This window comes from Ctenopharyngodon idella, chromosome 9 (assembly GCF_019924925.1).
Source record: "Ctenopharyngodon idella isolate HZGC_01 chromosome 9, HZGC01, whole genome shotgun sequence".
NCBI classification, from domain to species: domain Eukaryota; kingdom Metazoa; phylum Chordata; class Actinopteri; order Cypriniformes; family Xenocyprididae; genus Ctenopharyngodon; species Ctenopharyngodon idella.
The window spans coordinates 28,680,945-28,695,142 of NC_067228.1; the positions used below are offsets into that span (position 1 = coordinate 28,680,945).

Sequence of the window (14,198 nt, forward strand, 5' to 3'; positions counted from 1 at the left end):
CTGTGCTGGGAGACACAGCAAACCTTCTGTCAATGGCACGTATTGATGTGCCATCCTGGAGGAGTTGGACTACCTGTGCAACCTCTGTAGGGTCCAGGTATCACCTCATGCTACCAGTAGTGACACTGACCCTTGCCAAATGCAAAACTACTGAAAAACAGTCAGAAAAGATGAGTAAGAAAAAAAAAAATGTCAGTGTTCTCCACCTGTAAAACCATTCCTGTTTTGGGGGTCGTCTCATTGTTTCTCATCTAGTGCACCTGTTGTTAATTTCATTAACACCAAAGCAGCTGAAACTGATTAACAACTCCCTCTGCTACTTCACTGACCAGATCAATATCCCAGGAGTTTAACTGACTTGATGCTATTCTCTGATTAAAAAATGTTCCTTTAATCTTTCTGAGCAGTGTATATGGAGTTTGCCCAGCATAATCACTACCATTTTTGAACATGGAGGAACATCACAACCCTAAACAGCAGCAGCTACAGTAGTACTGTATAAATATATTTGTATTTATACAGTACATTAATTTTTGTAGAAATGTTTTTCTAATAATTACATATAAACTGAAAATTCACATGCAGTCGCTTGTTGTGGAAGAACAATAGAAAGATAGAATGTGTGGTATAATAATGTAAGAATGATATAAGAATATATGGTGGTGGTGATGTTAGAGGAAAACATATTAGTGTGTAAAAATGAACAAGCAATGTGTTATTACTGTAACACATTTCTTCAAAAATAAATGCACTGTATAAATACAAATCTTTATTTTCTTTTTGTGTACTGCAATATTGACTTTTTCTAGTAAACTTTTACCTACTGTCTGAATCTGTATCTAAAAAGCTCAGAATTCAGCTAGACAAAACTGACATTCTTGTATACTATAGAAATCAATCAGTGTTGTCAAAAAAGTAAAAAAAAAAAAAAAAAAAAAAAAAAAAATAATAAAAAAAAAATAAAAACACATGAAATGAGAAACTGAAGCCTGACTAAAATAATCGACTAAACTTTCCCATTTGAAACCTCATATTTGGGGTGAGATACAGTGGCATAGTGCAAATCTGCAGTGCCCTCCCGCAAACCACTAGTCCAAGGCCCCAGGGAGAGGGTAATTTAGCATACTTGATTTTTTATTTATTTATTTAATAATTTACTTGATTTTATTATCACAGGAAATGATGTGTGGGAAATGTGAATCGTTGTCCATCATTTTGTGAGCAATTGTTAATAAAGAAAAATCACGTCACAATATTTGAAATATTTCTGTTTTAAACCATGAAGGCAAGCCAGTAAATATCACTTATTTGCTCTAGAGTTATGCCAGTGAAGTCTCAAACCCCAGTCAATTATTCACTACAGAAAGTGAGAGTAAAAACTGACCGAGCTTTTGTCATCTGACACTGAATTAACAGCTTAATTCTCTGAGACGATGAGAGCTGAATCTACTTCAGCATGCTGATAATGTTATATAACTGTCTTAATTTATTTCCTTAATATTTCTCTTGTGACCATACGTAGTGAAAAAATGAGAAGTATTTTGTGTTAAACAAGATGTTTTTGAAATGAAAAGTAAGCTAATCCAACATCTTTTATTATCCTCTGAGTGCTTTGGTTATGTGGTGATGTGCTATGAAATGATTGCGGGGCAAATGACTTGTAATATTAATTTAATAATAAAAGTATCCTAATAATAATAATAATAATAATACTAATAAAATTTAATACATTAATTGGAAATGCCAAATACTCTTGATATGGCCGATAGCTGATGCTTTTGACGATACCTCTGGCTATCGTTGATACACAATATGATCGTCTATTGGCGCAACCTGGCACGGGGGGTTATCGCCGGGCCCCCCCCGCAGTGCGTGGTTATATATATATATATATATATATATATATATATATATATATATATATATATGGTTATAATGATGCACCCATAGTATCTGCCTAGAACAATGATTCTTTGGAGGTTGCATAAATAAGATGCGTACTTTCTAGAACAGTCTTTACTTAAAATATTACTTCACCTGGTCACTGGGTTTCTGAACAGAGCCACTGGCATAACAAGATAACAGACCCATTTGAGATGCATGTAAATACTTGGTGTAAACTGAAATCTCTCTTGGCTGTCCATTTGTGATTAGATCACCCAAAACAAATATTAATATCAGTTATAAACGGGGCCAGAGTCTTTTTCTCATACCATACTCTTTTCTTCCACTTTCCATCATTCATTGGCTCTCACTTTCCTTCTCATTTTCTGATTGTTTTCCTTGGTTCAAGCCTTGTTGCTTACTTTCCTTGCCACTGTTTTCCGCTGTAGATGCTTCATCACGCAGCCTTGCTTCACGTGAGCGTGTGCACAAAAGCAGTGCGACCGGCCCTGGCACCGCTCTATCATCTCTTGTTCTCAGACAAAAGGGTGGGTAATGCATGTCTTCTCCTGGGAGCACCCTGGAGACTCACTACAGGGATGGGATTCATGTCATCCTCTCTACCACAGTCCATTTATGTCACCTCTTAGGCATGGCAACAGAGTATATAGTGCTTTGGAATATACTGTATATGGGGACCGTTTTATAGGTTTGACGAAACATTTCCCATGACCTGGGTGCTTTCCATTCGCATCAGTATTTATGCTTCGTGCTACCTTAAGATCTTATTCTTAAATTCTTGTGTAAAGAAATGTTAGTAAGTAAATTCAAATTTAAGGTAATTCTTGGATTTCAGTGGAGTAGATGTCATTTTTACATCTATTATTTTACATTTCATTTCTTAAGTTCCTGTTGTTATTTTTACCTTATATTTGTAGGAGCCGTATTTATTTTGTCTTGATTTTTTTTTTTTCTCTCTCTCTTCCTACGTATGTGAAAAGGCCTGACAAGTCTTGTCCCATGCACAAATGAGTTGCTCATTGGTAACTGTTGGTTTGTTATGATATGCAGGTGACAGGGATAACATGGCCAGTCGGTCTATGTCTCCAGGCAGCAAGCATCGCCAAGAGAGTAGATCCTCCAAAACTGACAGTCACTCTAGCCGTTCTGTTGACCAGGTGAAGAGCAAGAACAATGACAGTCTGTCTGCCAGCGAGGCCCTCATTCTCAAATCAGACACTGGTAAACTGAGGTCTGACTCTCACAGCCGCTCCCATTCCCCCAACCACAACACCCTACAAGCCCTGAAAGCTGATGGCCGAACCTCAGGCCTTAGGGCTGAGTCTCCGAACCCTGGCTCCCGTTCCTCCTCGCCAAAACAAAAGTCCTTCACTTCGGGCAGATCTAGCCCATCCAGCAACGGTTCCCCACGCTCATCCTCTCCTCATGATAAGAACCTGCCCTCTAAAGTTAGTCCTTCTTCTAAAGCTCATCTGGACCCTCCTCGTGAGAGATCCAAATCTGACTCCTATACGCTGGACCCTGACACTCTTAGAAAGAAGAAGGTTCCTCTCATGGAGCCTCTGAGGGGCAGGTCTACATCACCCAAGCCAAAACTCACAACCAAAGAAAGCAAAGGAGGAAGCAGCAATGCCGAAAACCGAGCCCCATCTCCCCATGTAGTTCAGGAAAACCTTCACAGTGAAGTGGTGGAGGTGTGTAGGTCCAGCGCCTTGCTATCTAATGATGAAGCCAATGATGAGAATGCAGAGTTGCACAATGCTGAAGAGGGCTCCTCCAAGGTCCACTTTAGTATTGGAAAAGCCCCAGTCAAGGAGGAACTTGAAAGTCGTTCTTCACCCAAAGTCAGCCGTAAAACCTCCAGCAGGCATGTGAGACCTAAAAAAGACAAATCCGGGCCACTCTTTAAAGGTGAGAACGTGCGTCCCACTGAACCCGCCAAGCAAGCCATGTCACCTTCTGTTGCGGAATGTGCTCGTGCTGTTTTTGCTGCCTTCCTGTGGCATGAGGGAATAGTACATGATGCCATGGCATGCTCTTCCTTCCTCAAGTTCAACCCTGAGCTGACCAAAGAACATGCACCAATTCGTAATTCTCTCAGCTGCCAGCAGGGTTTTGAAGAGAAGGAGAGCAAACTTAAGAACCGCCACTCTTTGGAGATTTCCTCGGCCCTCAACATGTTCAACATATCACCACATGGCCCAGACATTTCCAAGATGGGTAGCATCAACAAGAACAAGGTTCTGTCCATGCTGAAAGAGCCACCTTTACCTGAGAAGTGTGAGGATGGAAAAAATGAGGCAGTCTCTTATGAGATGACTAGCCATTCCTCCATGAGGTCTAAGTCCATCTTGCCTCTCACCCTCCAGCACCTAGTTGCTTTCTGGGAGGACATATCCATGGCTACCATAAAAGCGGCTACACAGAACATGATTTTCCCAAGTCCAGGATCCAGTGCTATCCTTAAAAAGAAGGAAAATGAAAAGGACAGCAAGAAGACCAAAAAAGAGAAGAAGAAAAAGGAGAAAGCCGAGGTACGCCCCAGGGGAAACCTCTTTGGGGAGATGGCACAGTTAGCTATGGGAGGCCCAGAAAAGGATACCATCTGTGAGCTGTGTGGAGAGTCTCACCCATACCCTGTTACGTACCACATGAGACAAGCTCACCCAGGTACAGTGCCATAAATTCTTGGGTCTTACTCCATTCTATATTATTCAGAGCAGTTCCAAGGAAAGTTATAAAGACAGATGTATGGAGATCGTTCATCAGTGTTCTTTATTGTTCTCTCAGGTTGTGGCCGATATGCTGGAGGTCAGGGCTATAACAGCATTGGTCACTTCTGTGGAGGCTGGGCTGGTAACTGTGGAGACGGTGGAATCGGAGGAAGCACCTGGTACTTGGTGTGTGATCGTTGTAGAGAGAAGTACCTGAGAGATAAACAAACAGCTGCCAGAGAAAAGGTATAGCTGTCATTACCAATGTATGGGAAATACATAATATTTCTAGATATTGCATGTATAAAGCATTGTTTACTTCTTCATTGGGTTCAACTCTTTGGTTCTTGGATCAGGTTAAGCAGTCAAGAAAGAAACCTCTACAGGTGAAAACCCCACGGGCTCTGCCCACTATGGAGGCCCACCAGGTGATCCGTGCCAATGCACTGTTCCTGCTATCTCTGAGCAGCGCTGCTGAGCCTAGCCTGCTTTGCCATCACCCACCCAAACCCTTCCACACACATCTTCCCAGCCTCAAGGAGGGAGTGTCTGAGGAACTACCCAACAAGATGGGCTGCCTCTATCTGCAAACCCTAGCCCGGTAAATACATTGTGTTCAACTTGATCACCATCACCATGGGCAGTTTTGTAGTAATTCAATGTACTGAGTCTGCATTGCGTTGAGTCTTTCTCAATGTCCTTTTTGCAGTCAACACACTGAGAACTTTGGGGCGTATCAAGACGACAACCTGTTTCAGGATGAGATGCGTTACTTGCGTTCTACATCAGTCCCAGCTCCATACATCTCAGTCACCCCAGATGCCTGCCCCAATGTTTTTGAAGAGCAAGGAAGTAACATGAAGTCCATGCCCCCAAGGTACTGTAACAAGCTTCCCATCTTCAAAAGTACTGTGTTCTAGTAACCTAGTTTCTATGAACATTCTATGTTTCAGGTATTCTTATTGTTTCTTTAAGACTCTTTTTTTTGTTTTGTTTTTTTAATTTGTTCCTTTAGTTTGGAGACAAGTCCAATCACAGACAGTGATACAGCCAAGCGGACGGTATTTCAGCGCTCATATTCAGTGGTCGCCTCTGAGTATGATAAGCAGCACTCAGCCTCCCCAGCACGGGTCAAAGCAGTGCCGAGACGCAGGGTACACAGTGGGGATGCAGGTAACACAATTACAAATGACTCTGTATTACCATAATAACAGCGACTGAAGTCTATGAGAATATATCTACATTACATCAGGTATGCTGTTGCCATATAGGACTGGGCTGTAGACAAAAAAAAATGTATTTTTTTTTTATCTTTTAAAGGTATTCAATATATATTTTGCATTTGGCGATCATTTGCTTTTTTTTCCCCAGAGCAACTTATCAGTTCTCGTGTTCCCTGTGATTCAAACCCATAAACTTGCCGTTGCTAGTGCTATGTTTTACTGTGTAAGCTGCAAGAAATTTAATTTAGGCTTTTATTCACATATAAACATTGATCGGCGAACATAAACAGAAGCTCAACCGAACCTGCTTGACACACGAGAACAAACCACTTGCAGAAGCTCAAACGTGCTGTGTAACACACAAGAATGAACCTCTTGCAATACTCAAGATAAAATATCTAAAATCTAAGTGAAATATGCTTGTTTCTACAGAAGTTGGGTCATCGCTGCTTCGTCACCCTTCTCCTGAATTGTCTCGACTGATCTCAGCCCATGGCTCTCTCAGTAAGGGTGAAAGGAACTTTCAGTGGCCTGTGTTGGCATTTGTGATCCAGCATCATGACCTAGAGGGCCTGGAGGTGGCTATGAAGCATGCACTCCGCAAATCAGCCTGCAGGGTGTTTGCCATGGAGGTCAGCGATATTCTTTCAGACATTCTTTAATTTCTAATTGTATTCCTCTTCTTCCTGTCCCAAATTGTTCAGCCATAGACAAACACTGTTGAATATTAACCATAAATTAGAGGGTTCACACAATCATGGAAAACCTGGAAATATCAGGGAATTTTTAAATTGTGATAATTGTTTTATAGTGAATAAAAACAGTAAATTCTAAATTCTAGCTTTTTCATCAGTTTGTCATTAAATGCTTTTTACGAGACCAATCACTGTTATCCAGTTATATAAACCTTTTGTTCTATTTCCTTCTTAGGCATTTAATTGGCTGCTGTGTAATGTTACCCAGACCACCTCCCTCCATGATATCCTGTGGCACTTTGTGGCATCTCTGACTCCGTCTCCCTTTGAGACGGAAGAAGAGGAGGATGAGGAGAACAAAGGGAACAAGGAGAACCTTGAGCAGGTGTGACCTGATGATAACATTGCTAATGTTTTATTAATAAGTCACTGTTCACTTGTGATGAACAGAGGTTTCTGACACAGGACAGTTTTCCTCTTTCTCGCAGGAGAAGGATTTAGGCGTCTGTGAGCACCCCCTCTCTGACATTCTCATCGCAGGAGAGGCGGCTCACCCCCTGCCCCACACCTTCCATCGTCTGCTCCAAACCATCTCTGACCTTATGATGTCACTTCCTAGTGGAAGCTCACTTCAGCAGATGGCCCTGAGGTATCTTCTGGCTCTGCATAAAGACACCATTAGCAACCTATAACAATCTAGCAACCTTATATAAACATGTTAAAAGAACTCCACCTCATTACACAACTCAAATTTTCTTCAAAAATATACAAATCTAGTAACTTTTTGCTGTTTCACCAGGTGTTGGAGCCTTAAATTCAAACAGTCAGATCATCAGTTCCTGCACCAGAGTAATGTATTTCACCACATCAACAACATCCTGTCCAAATCAGACGATGGGGACAGTGAGGAGAGTTTTAACATCAGTGTACAGTCGGGATACGAAGCAATCAGTCAGGTAGGAATATTTTCATCAACTTAATCACTTTTTTCCCCCGTTGCCTTTACATTTACAATTTTTATCTAAATCACCTTATATTGCATTCAAGGTTTGCATTTTACATATATTGCAGGAACTTTGTGTGGTGACCTGTCTGAAAGATCTCACTAGCGTGGTGGACATTAAAACATCCAGCCGACCAGCCATGATTGGTAGCCTGACTGATGGCTCCACAGAGACGTTCTGGGAGTCTGGAGATGAAGATAAGAACAAAACAAAGAGCATCACGATAAGCTGTGTGAAAGGCATCAACGCATCATATGTCTCTGTCCATGTAGACAACTCTCGTGACATTGGAGTGAGTTTGCGAACTATTGTTCTTTTCTGTTTGTCTGTCTGTTCTTTGTCAGTCAGTATATTAAAGGGATAGTTCACCCAAAAATGAAAATTCTGTCCTTTACTCACCCTCAAGTTGTTCAAAACCTGTATGAGTTTCTTTCTTCTCTTGAACACAAAAGAAGATATTTTAAAGAATGTTGTTAACCAGAAGGTTAACAGCACCCATTCACTTCCAAAAAATACAGTGGAAGTCAGTGGGTGCCGTCAACTGTCTGGTTAACAACATTCTTTAAAATATCTTCTTCTGTGATATTTACAAATGATATCAGATACCTTCAGATATGACATTTTGTCTTGACAATTTTCTAGTTTTTGTGTGTATGTGTGTGTGTGTGTAATTTCCTCATATTAATACATGTGTCCATAAATAGCTGTTTTATATAATCTTTGCTCTGTTTTCTGTCAGAATAAAGTCACATCAATGATATTCCTTTGTGGGAAGGCTGTGGAAGATCTCTGCAGGATCAAACAGGTAGGACTTTAAATTAAATTAAGAAAGATTACCTAGTTCAGGGGTGTCAAAGGTCCAGCCCGTGCGCCAATTACAACTAGATTTTAGGCTAGGTGTTGCAGTAACTGCCATTTCTGTTGCTTATGAGAAACATTAAACATGCCAAAAGCGGAACGAAATGGCGCTACTCGTTGAGTCATTTGAACCGTGCCACACACGGACCATTTATTAGCTTAGGACAAATGCTTTACTCGCTGACTGGTCTCAATCACGTGACCACTAAACAGTGCAATGAGATCCACAATGTGCGACAACAATCCAGTTAGAATACTTTTCAATTCACAAATCACAAACATTTACCATGGATTTACTGTAGTAACACTAATTGTAAACATGGTATTGTGGCAGAAATGTGGGATATTCATATAGAATTTTATTATATTATTAATATAGACGTATTAAATATTGAATGAGTAATGAAATTTAGGGCAAATTACAGAAACAGTAGTTAATTTTAATAAGAGTAGAGTTCCAACTCAGTAAGAATATTTACGTTTTACCCTTTAAAAATTAGGTTGTTGTTAATTTTACCGATGTTGCTGTTTGTGTTAATAAAAATAAGTTGACATCTGCATCCTACCTCAAGCAACTGCTACTGTCAACTTATGCCTGGCTCACACTACAGGAGTTTTAGGCCAATTTATGCCCAATTTTCCCCTCCCGAGAATCAGAGGAAAAAATCTTGTCGAGGACCTCGATCGACTCGGCGCAGATTATCTGGTAATGTGAGGCGTTCATAGATCGAATCTTGCACCTCCTGATCTGCTCTCACACAAATCGGGGCTGCCCCGATCATATCAAACATGTTTGATATTTAGTATTTTAAATCGGAAAGATTACGTCAGTTCTTTAACTACAGCCAATGAGAGAAGTGAATGAGAGCGCTTTTGAAATTGCGACCGCGAAACCAGCTGCTGTATGGGTCCGTTGGACAGTGGAGATGGCGGAATGGTGCGTTGAAGTGTTGAAGTGAACAACACAACTCCTTGAATAACGCGTCTTCAAAAATATGACACAACTGTACGGACAAAGAGAAAAGCTGAGGAGAAATCACTATGGTTTTGAACATACCGGGTGAGTGTAGAAAGCTGCTAGCAAATGTAAACATACCTGTTTATGTCAGCGACGAATCCGCTTCCCAATGAAAATCACGTGAGGTGCTCTTCTGGGTATGATAATCTTAATAATATCCTGTAGTGTGTGCTGCGCTACAATTTTCAAAACTTGTAGTGTGTGCATGTTTGAGATTTGCGAGAATAACATCTGTGAAGATTCTCCTTATGAGTGTGCTGCAACCAGATTTCATATTCGGTTAGGATTTAAAAACTCCAGTAGTGTGAGTCAGGCATTAAGCTACTGTCAAATGTTAGATAAGTGTGTGTGTGTGTGTGTGTGTGTATATATGTATATATGCGTGCATATATTATATATAATATAATGAAGAAGTATCCGGCCCCCAGGTGTGTCCACAACATTGAATCTGGCGCCCTTTAAAAAAAAAAAGTTTGGACAGCTCTGATCTAGTTGCTCAACTTTTATTGTGCAAATCAATAAATTCTTGGTTACCAAGCACTGGTAATAATTACCAGAATAATCTGTGAATAATTGAATAATAACATCCAGAGTAATTGTGCCTAAGGTAAAGTTTCATTATGCAATCACTATAGATAAATACAATGTATATTATTATATTTCGAAATGCATTTACAAATGCATTGTTTCAGCATTTATATTTACTGGGATAATGTTTTTAAAATAGAGAAGCATTTTAGACAAAATAGCATATTTTTTTCTTAGTTAAAATAAGATTATCTATCAATGTTTTTACAATTTGGTAAATGACAGAAAAATGTCTGTTAACACAACCTCTGGTCTATACTTATGCATGTCACATTAATTTAATTTTGAGTTGAAAAAGAGTTGCTTATCAATGTCTGCATGGAAATTTAGATCACAAGACCAGCGTCTGGGTCCCTTAGGGTCTTCAGGGGCATTTCACTGAATGGATTTTTTGTTGTCTCAGATTGACTTAGACTCAAGGCACATGGGCTGGGTGACCAGCGAGCTGCCTGGAGGGGACCACCATGTGATCAAGATCGAGCTTAAGGGTCCTGAGAACACACTTAGGGTTCGGCAGGTCAAAGTGCTTGGCTGGAAGGAGGGCGAGAGCATCAAGATTGCTGGGCAGATATCAGCCAGTGTAGCCCAGCAGAAAAACTGTGAGGCTGAGACGCTGCGTGTCTTCCGCCTCATTACATCACAGGTAAGCCTAAAACCATCTTAAACAGGTCACTAAGCCTATTTTCACACAAACCGCAGTATTTTTACATCATAAACGTTACCATGCCAGAGACACTGATTGTAAATCAAACACTTTTGAGTGAAAACAGAATTTCAAACACTAATTTCCAGGTATTGTTTAAGGCAAGGCAAATACTATAATAGCATTGTTGATGTGTTTGTTTAGGTATTTGGAAAACTGATTTGTGGGGATGCAGAACCAACACCAGAACAAGAAGAGAAGAACCTGCTCTCCTCACCTGAGGGTGAAGACAAGGTCAGTACCAGCATCTATTGTGTTTGGTGGCTCCTTTCAACCATTGCTTAATGCCATATCAAGTGCTGATGCATAAGATGAAATAGTTAAATTCTGTTATAAATGTTACGTCTTCAGGCTCCATCTGATGCAGACTTGAAGGAGCACATGGTTGGCATTATTTTCAGCAGGAGCAAACTGACCAACCTTCAGAAACAGGTAACACCATTAAAACTACTCTAGGCCTAGTGAGCTGCCTAAAAATCCAGATGGTGGACAAAGTGAGAGAAGTGTTGAATATAAATATATAAATATACTAATAATTAAATACCAAACATATCAACAAAAAATAGTTTCATCTAATTAACAATGGATAGTTTAGCCACTATTTTTGATTAATTAGAGCAAAATTCACAAAAACATTTGTATTTTAGTGTTATTAGCCAACTTTTCAACCCCATGTTATTATTTTTTAAAGAAGAAATTCAAAATAGATTTAAATCTTCAGTGTTCTGTTTTGCAAACATACTTTGCAAACATTCTTTACAACTTAAAAGTATTTTACTCTGCTCAGTTATACAGTAACCTAAACAAATAAGCACAAGTCAACCTGCCATACCAAACAAAACCACAGGAAGATACCAAAGGACTGAATTTAAATACTGTGCGGATCCATTCAAAATGATTAAACACATATAACACCACCGATCCTCTCAAACTTCTCCAAAACACGCTTGTTTGGCGAGCATCCGTTATAAAACACTCACAATACATTGATTTTTGACAACTACGCGAATATATTGAACTGTGTTCATGCAGAATTACAATGTTACAGCGATCAGTGAGTCGAGAGCGCAAATGTGCGGTTTGTTTGCGCATAATAACAGACTCGCTCTTTACCTTTATTACAATTGTCATCCATCAAAACCTTTTTAGCAACACTGGTTTTCTTTTTCCAACTGAGAGAGTTAGTTTGCGTATCCTATGTTCATGAAGCAGTTGGGCGTTTTGAACCACCGTTCAGTCAGTATTTCACAGCAGCACGATGAGAAACGGCCTGGGCTGATCCGAAACGATCACAGAATACCTACGAGAGAGGTGGTGCCTTGTTTTAAATGTATTTTTTTATTAATTTAATTTATAATTTTTTTAATGTAACACATTAATAATTAAATTAATGAATGATATTAATATATTTAAATTTAATTTAATTTATCTCGCGGCCCCCCTGGAGGATCACTGAGGACCCCTAGTGGGCTGCGGCCCACAGGTTGGGAACCACTGAATTAGAGTATTGAATTTTTTGCTAAGCAACATTCTAAAGCCACCTTTTCACTATCTCCAGCATTCGAGTAAGATTTCATATTTCACCCCCAGTGGCAGTTGCACGGAACTGTCAAACTGGTCGTGAAGCAGCAGTTACCTTCTGCTTATTCGCCATGGTAAAATGAATGAATAATGAATGTATGAAAATGTCATAGTAGGTTTTCTATGGCCCTGTTTCCACCTGGTATTAAGATGCGTTTGGTGGATCGGATCACATGTAGACAAGGGAGACACATACACGTTTTCACCTGGTGTTTTAATAAATCTCTTTTGTCCACTTTCAACCACTTCTATCCTGATTTCTTTAAGGGGAGGATCTATGGGCGGGTAAATGTTTGGGTTTTTCAGATCTTTTCTATCTAATGGACAAAAAAAGTTTGTGCAGTTTACATATGAACGCACCGAAGACGACAGAAAACAAACAGAGAGCATCAGCTTTCCTTTCTGCTCCGACAGCCGCAAGTCCACACAGAATGCGCTGAGTGCGTGTTAGAAATCAGGAGTGGTGAGAGAACATTGTGCTTGGTACGATTTTCATCTTTAAACCAAACTTCTGGCTACCACATGAGCGTCTACACTACGAAAGCAATCCGGTCGTTTTCGACTACTTCTGGAAGTGGTTGAATGTGGACAAGCTCAAAATGTTTTAGACCCCATTTACACCTGTATTTAGCGTCGTCCACTCGTGATCTGATTGACCAAAACGCATCTTAATACCAGGTGTAAACGGGGCCTAGGACTAATCAATGAAAATAATTATTTAACAATTGTAAACTATAGTTATTTCAGACATAAATATTCATAACTGTCCATTTTAAAGAAGTAGTATTTAATGATGATCCTTTAGTATATGGTAGTTTGATGATATTTTGAATGTGTTTACCAGCTAGAGCGAACATTTCCATGATGTTTGCGTTGGTGAACTATTTCCAACTCCTAAAACGAACTCCAAACAAACTTAGTTTTAGCCTGATTTTGTTCGAAATTATTTCTTTTATTTCGCTTGAAGTATATTGGGGCCTTTAAAATGGCATTTACTCCACACCTGTATTCCTTCCCAGGTATGTGCCCATATCGTCCAGGCCATTCGTATGGAGGCCACGCGAGTGCGGGAGGAATGGGAGCACGCCATCTCCAGCAAAGAGAACGCAAACTCTCAGCCCAGCGATGATGATGCCTCCTCTGATGCTTACTGCTTTGAGCTGTTGTCTATGGTGCTGGCCTTGAGTGGCTCTAACGTTGGCCGGCAGTATCTAGCCCAGCAGCTGACCCTACTGCAGGACCTCTTTTCCCTACTTCACACTGCCTCGCCACGTGTCCAGAGACAGGTTTGTGAATGCATCATGAACCGCTAGTCGTGAACTTGACTTTCTAGTATCAGGATCTGATATGCAACACTGTACTTGCCATTCAGGTGACGTCACTGCTCAGACGCGTTCTTCCTGAGGTCACTCCCATGCGCTTGGCCAGCGTCATTGGCGTAAAGGCGCTACCACCAGCAGACATCAGTGACATCATTCACTCCACTGAGAAGGGCGATTGGACCAAGCTGGGCATATTAGATATGTTTCTGGGCTGCATCGCCAAGGCCCTCACTGTGCAGCTCAAGGCGAAGGGCACCACTATAGGTGGCACAGCTGGCATGGCTGCAGGCAAAGGAGTCACTACAGTCACCCTACCCATGATCTTCAACTCAAGGTAAGCTTGCTTGCAGTGTGACATTCTCAAATTTTATTTAAGAATTGTTTAAAATACTTCATAAAATTTAAGTGCCAGTAAGCAGGGTGTGAATTTAAAAAAGTAAAATCATCATTTACTCACCCTTGTCGTTCCAAACCCATAAGGCTTTCAAAACACAAATGAAGATATTTTTAATGAAACTTGGGAGATTTCTGTCCCTCAAATTGAAAATTTGTTACACCAAAATTTTGATGCTTCAAAAAGTTCATAA

The 14,198-nt window shown here is 40.2% G+C and overlaps 1 protein-coding gene across 1 annotated transcript in view; it reads left to right on the forward strand.

The window, feature by feature from the left end:
- Nucleotides 1–14,198, forward strand: part of mycbp2 (MYC binding protein 2) — a 107,828-nt gene that overhangs the window by 82,775 nt on the left and 10,855 nt on the right. Inside the window, exons 57-73 of the mRNA XM_051905991.1 lie at nt 2,334–2,432; nt 2,956–4,575; nt 4,696–4,865; nt 4,976–5,220; nt 5,329–5,496; nt 5,635–5,792; nt 6,275–6,474; nt 6,773–6,922; nt 7,026–7,186; nt 7,337–7,493; nt 7,609–7,833; nt 8,281–8,346; nt 10,409–10,648; nt 10,853–10,942; nt 11,060–11,140; nt 13,309–13,575; nt 13,662–13,945. Coding sequence (XP_051761951.1) covers nt 2,334–2,432; nt 2,956–4,575; nt 4,696–4,865; nt 4,976–5,220; nt 5,329–5,496; nt 5,635–5,792; nt 6,275–6,474; nt 6,773–6,922; nt 7,026–7,186; nt 7,337–7,493; nt 7,609–7,833; nt 8,281–8,346; nt 10,409–10,648; nt 10,853–10,942; nt 11,060–11,140; nt 13,309–13,575; nt 13,662–13,945 — 4,381 coding nt within the window. The remainder of the gene's footprint in view (nt 1–2,333; nt 2,433–2,955; nt 4,576–4,695; nt 4,866–4,975; nt 5,221–5,328; nt 5,497–5,634; nt 5,793–6,274; nt 6,475–6,772; nt 6,923–7,025; nt 7,187–7,336; nt 7,494–7,608; nt 7,834–8,280; nt 8,347–10,408; nt 10,649–10,852; nt 10,943–11,059; nt 11,141–13,308; nt 13,576–13,661; nt 13,946–14,198) is intronic.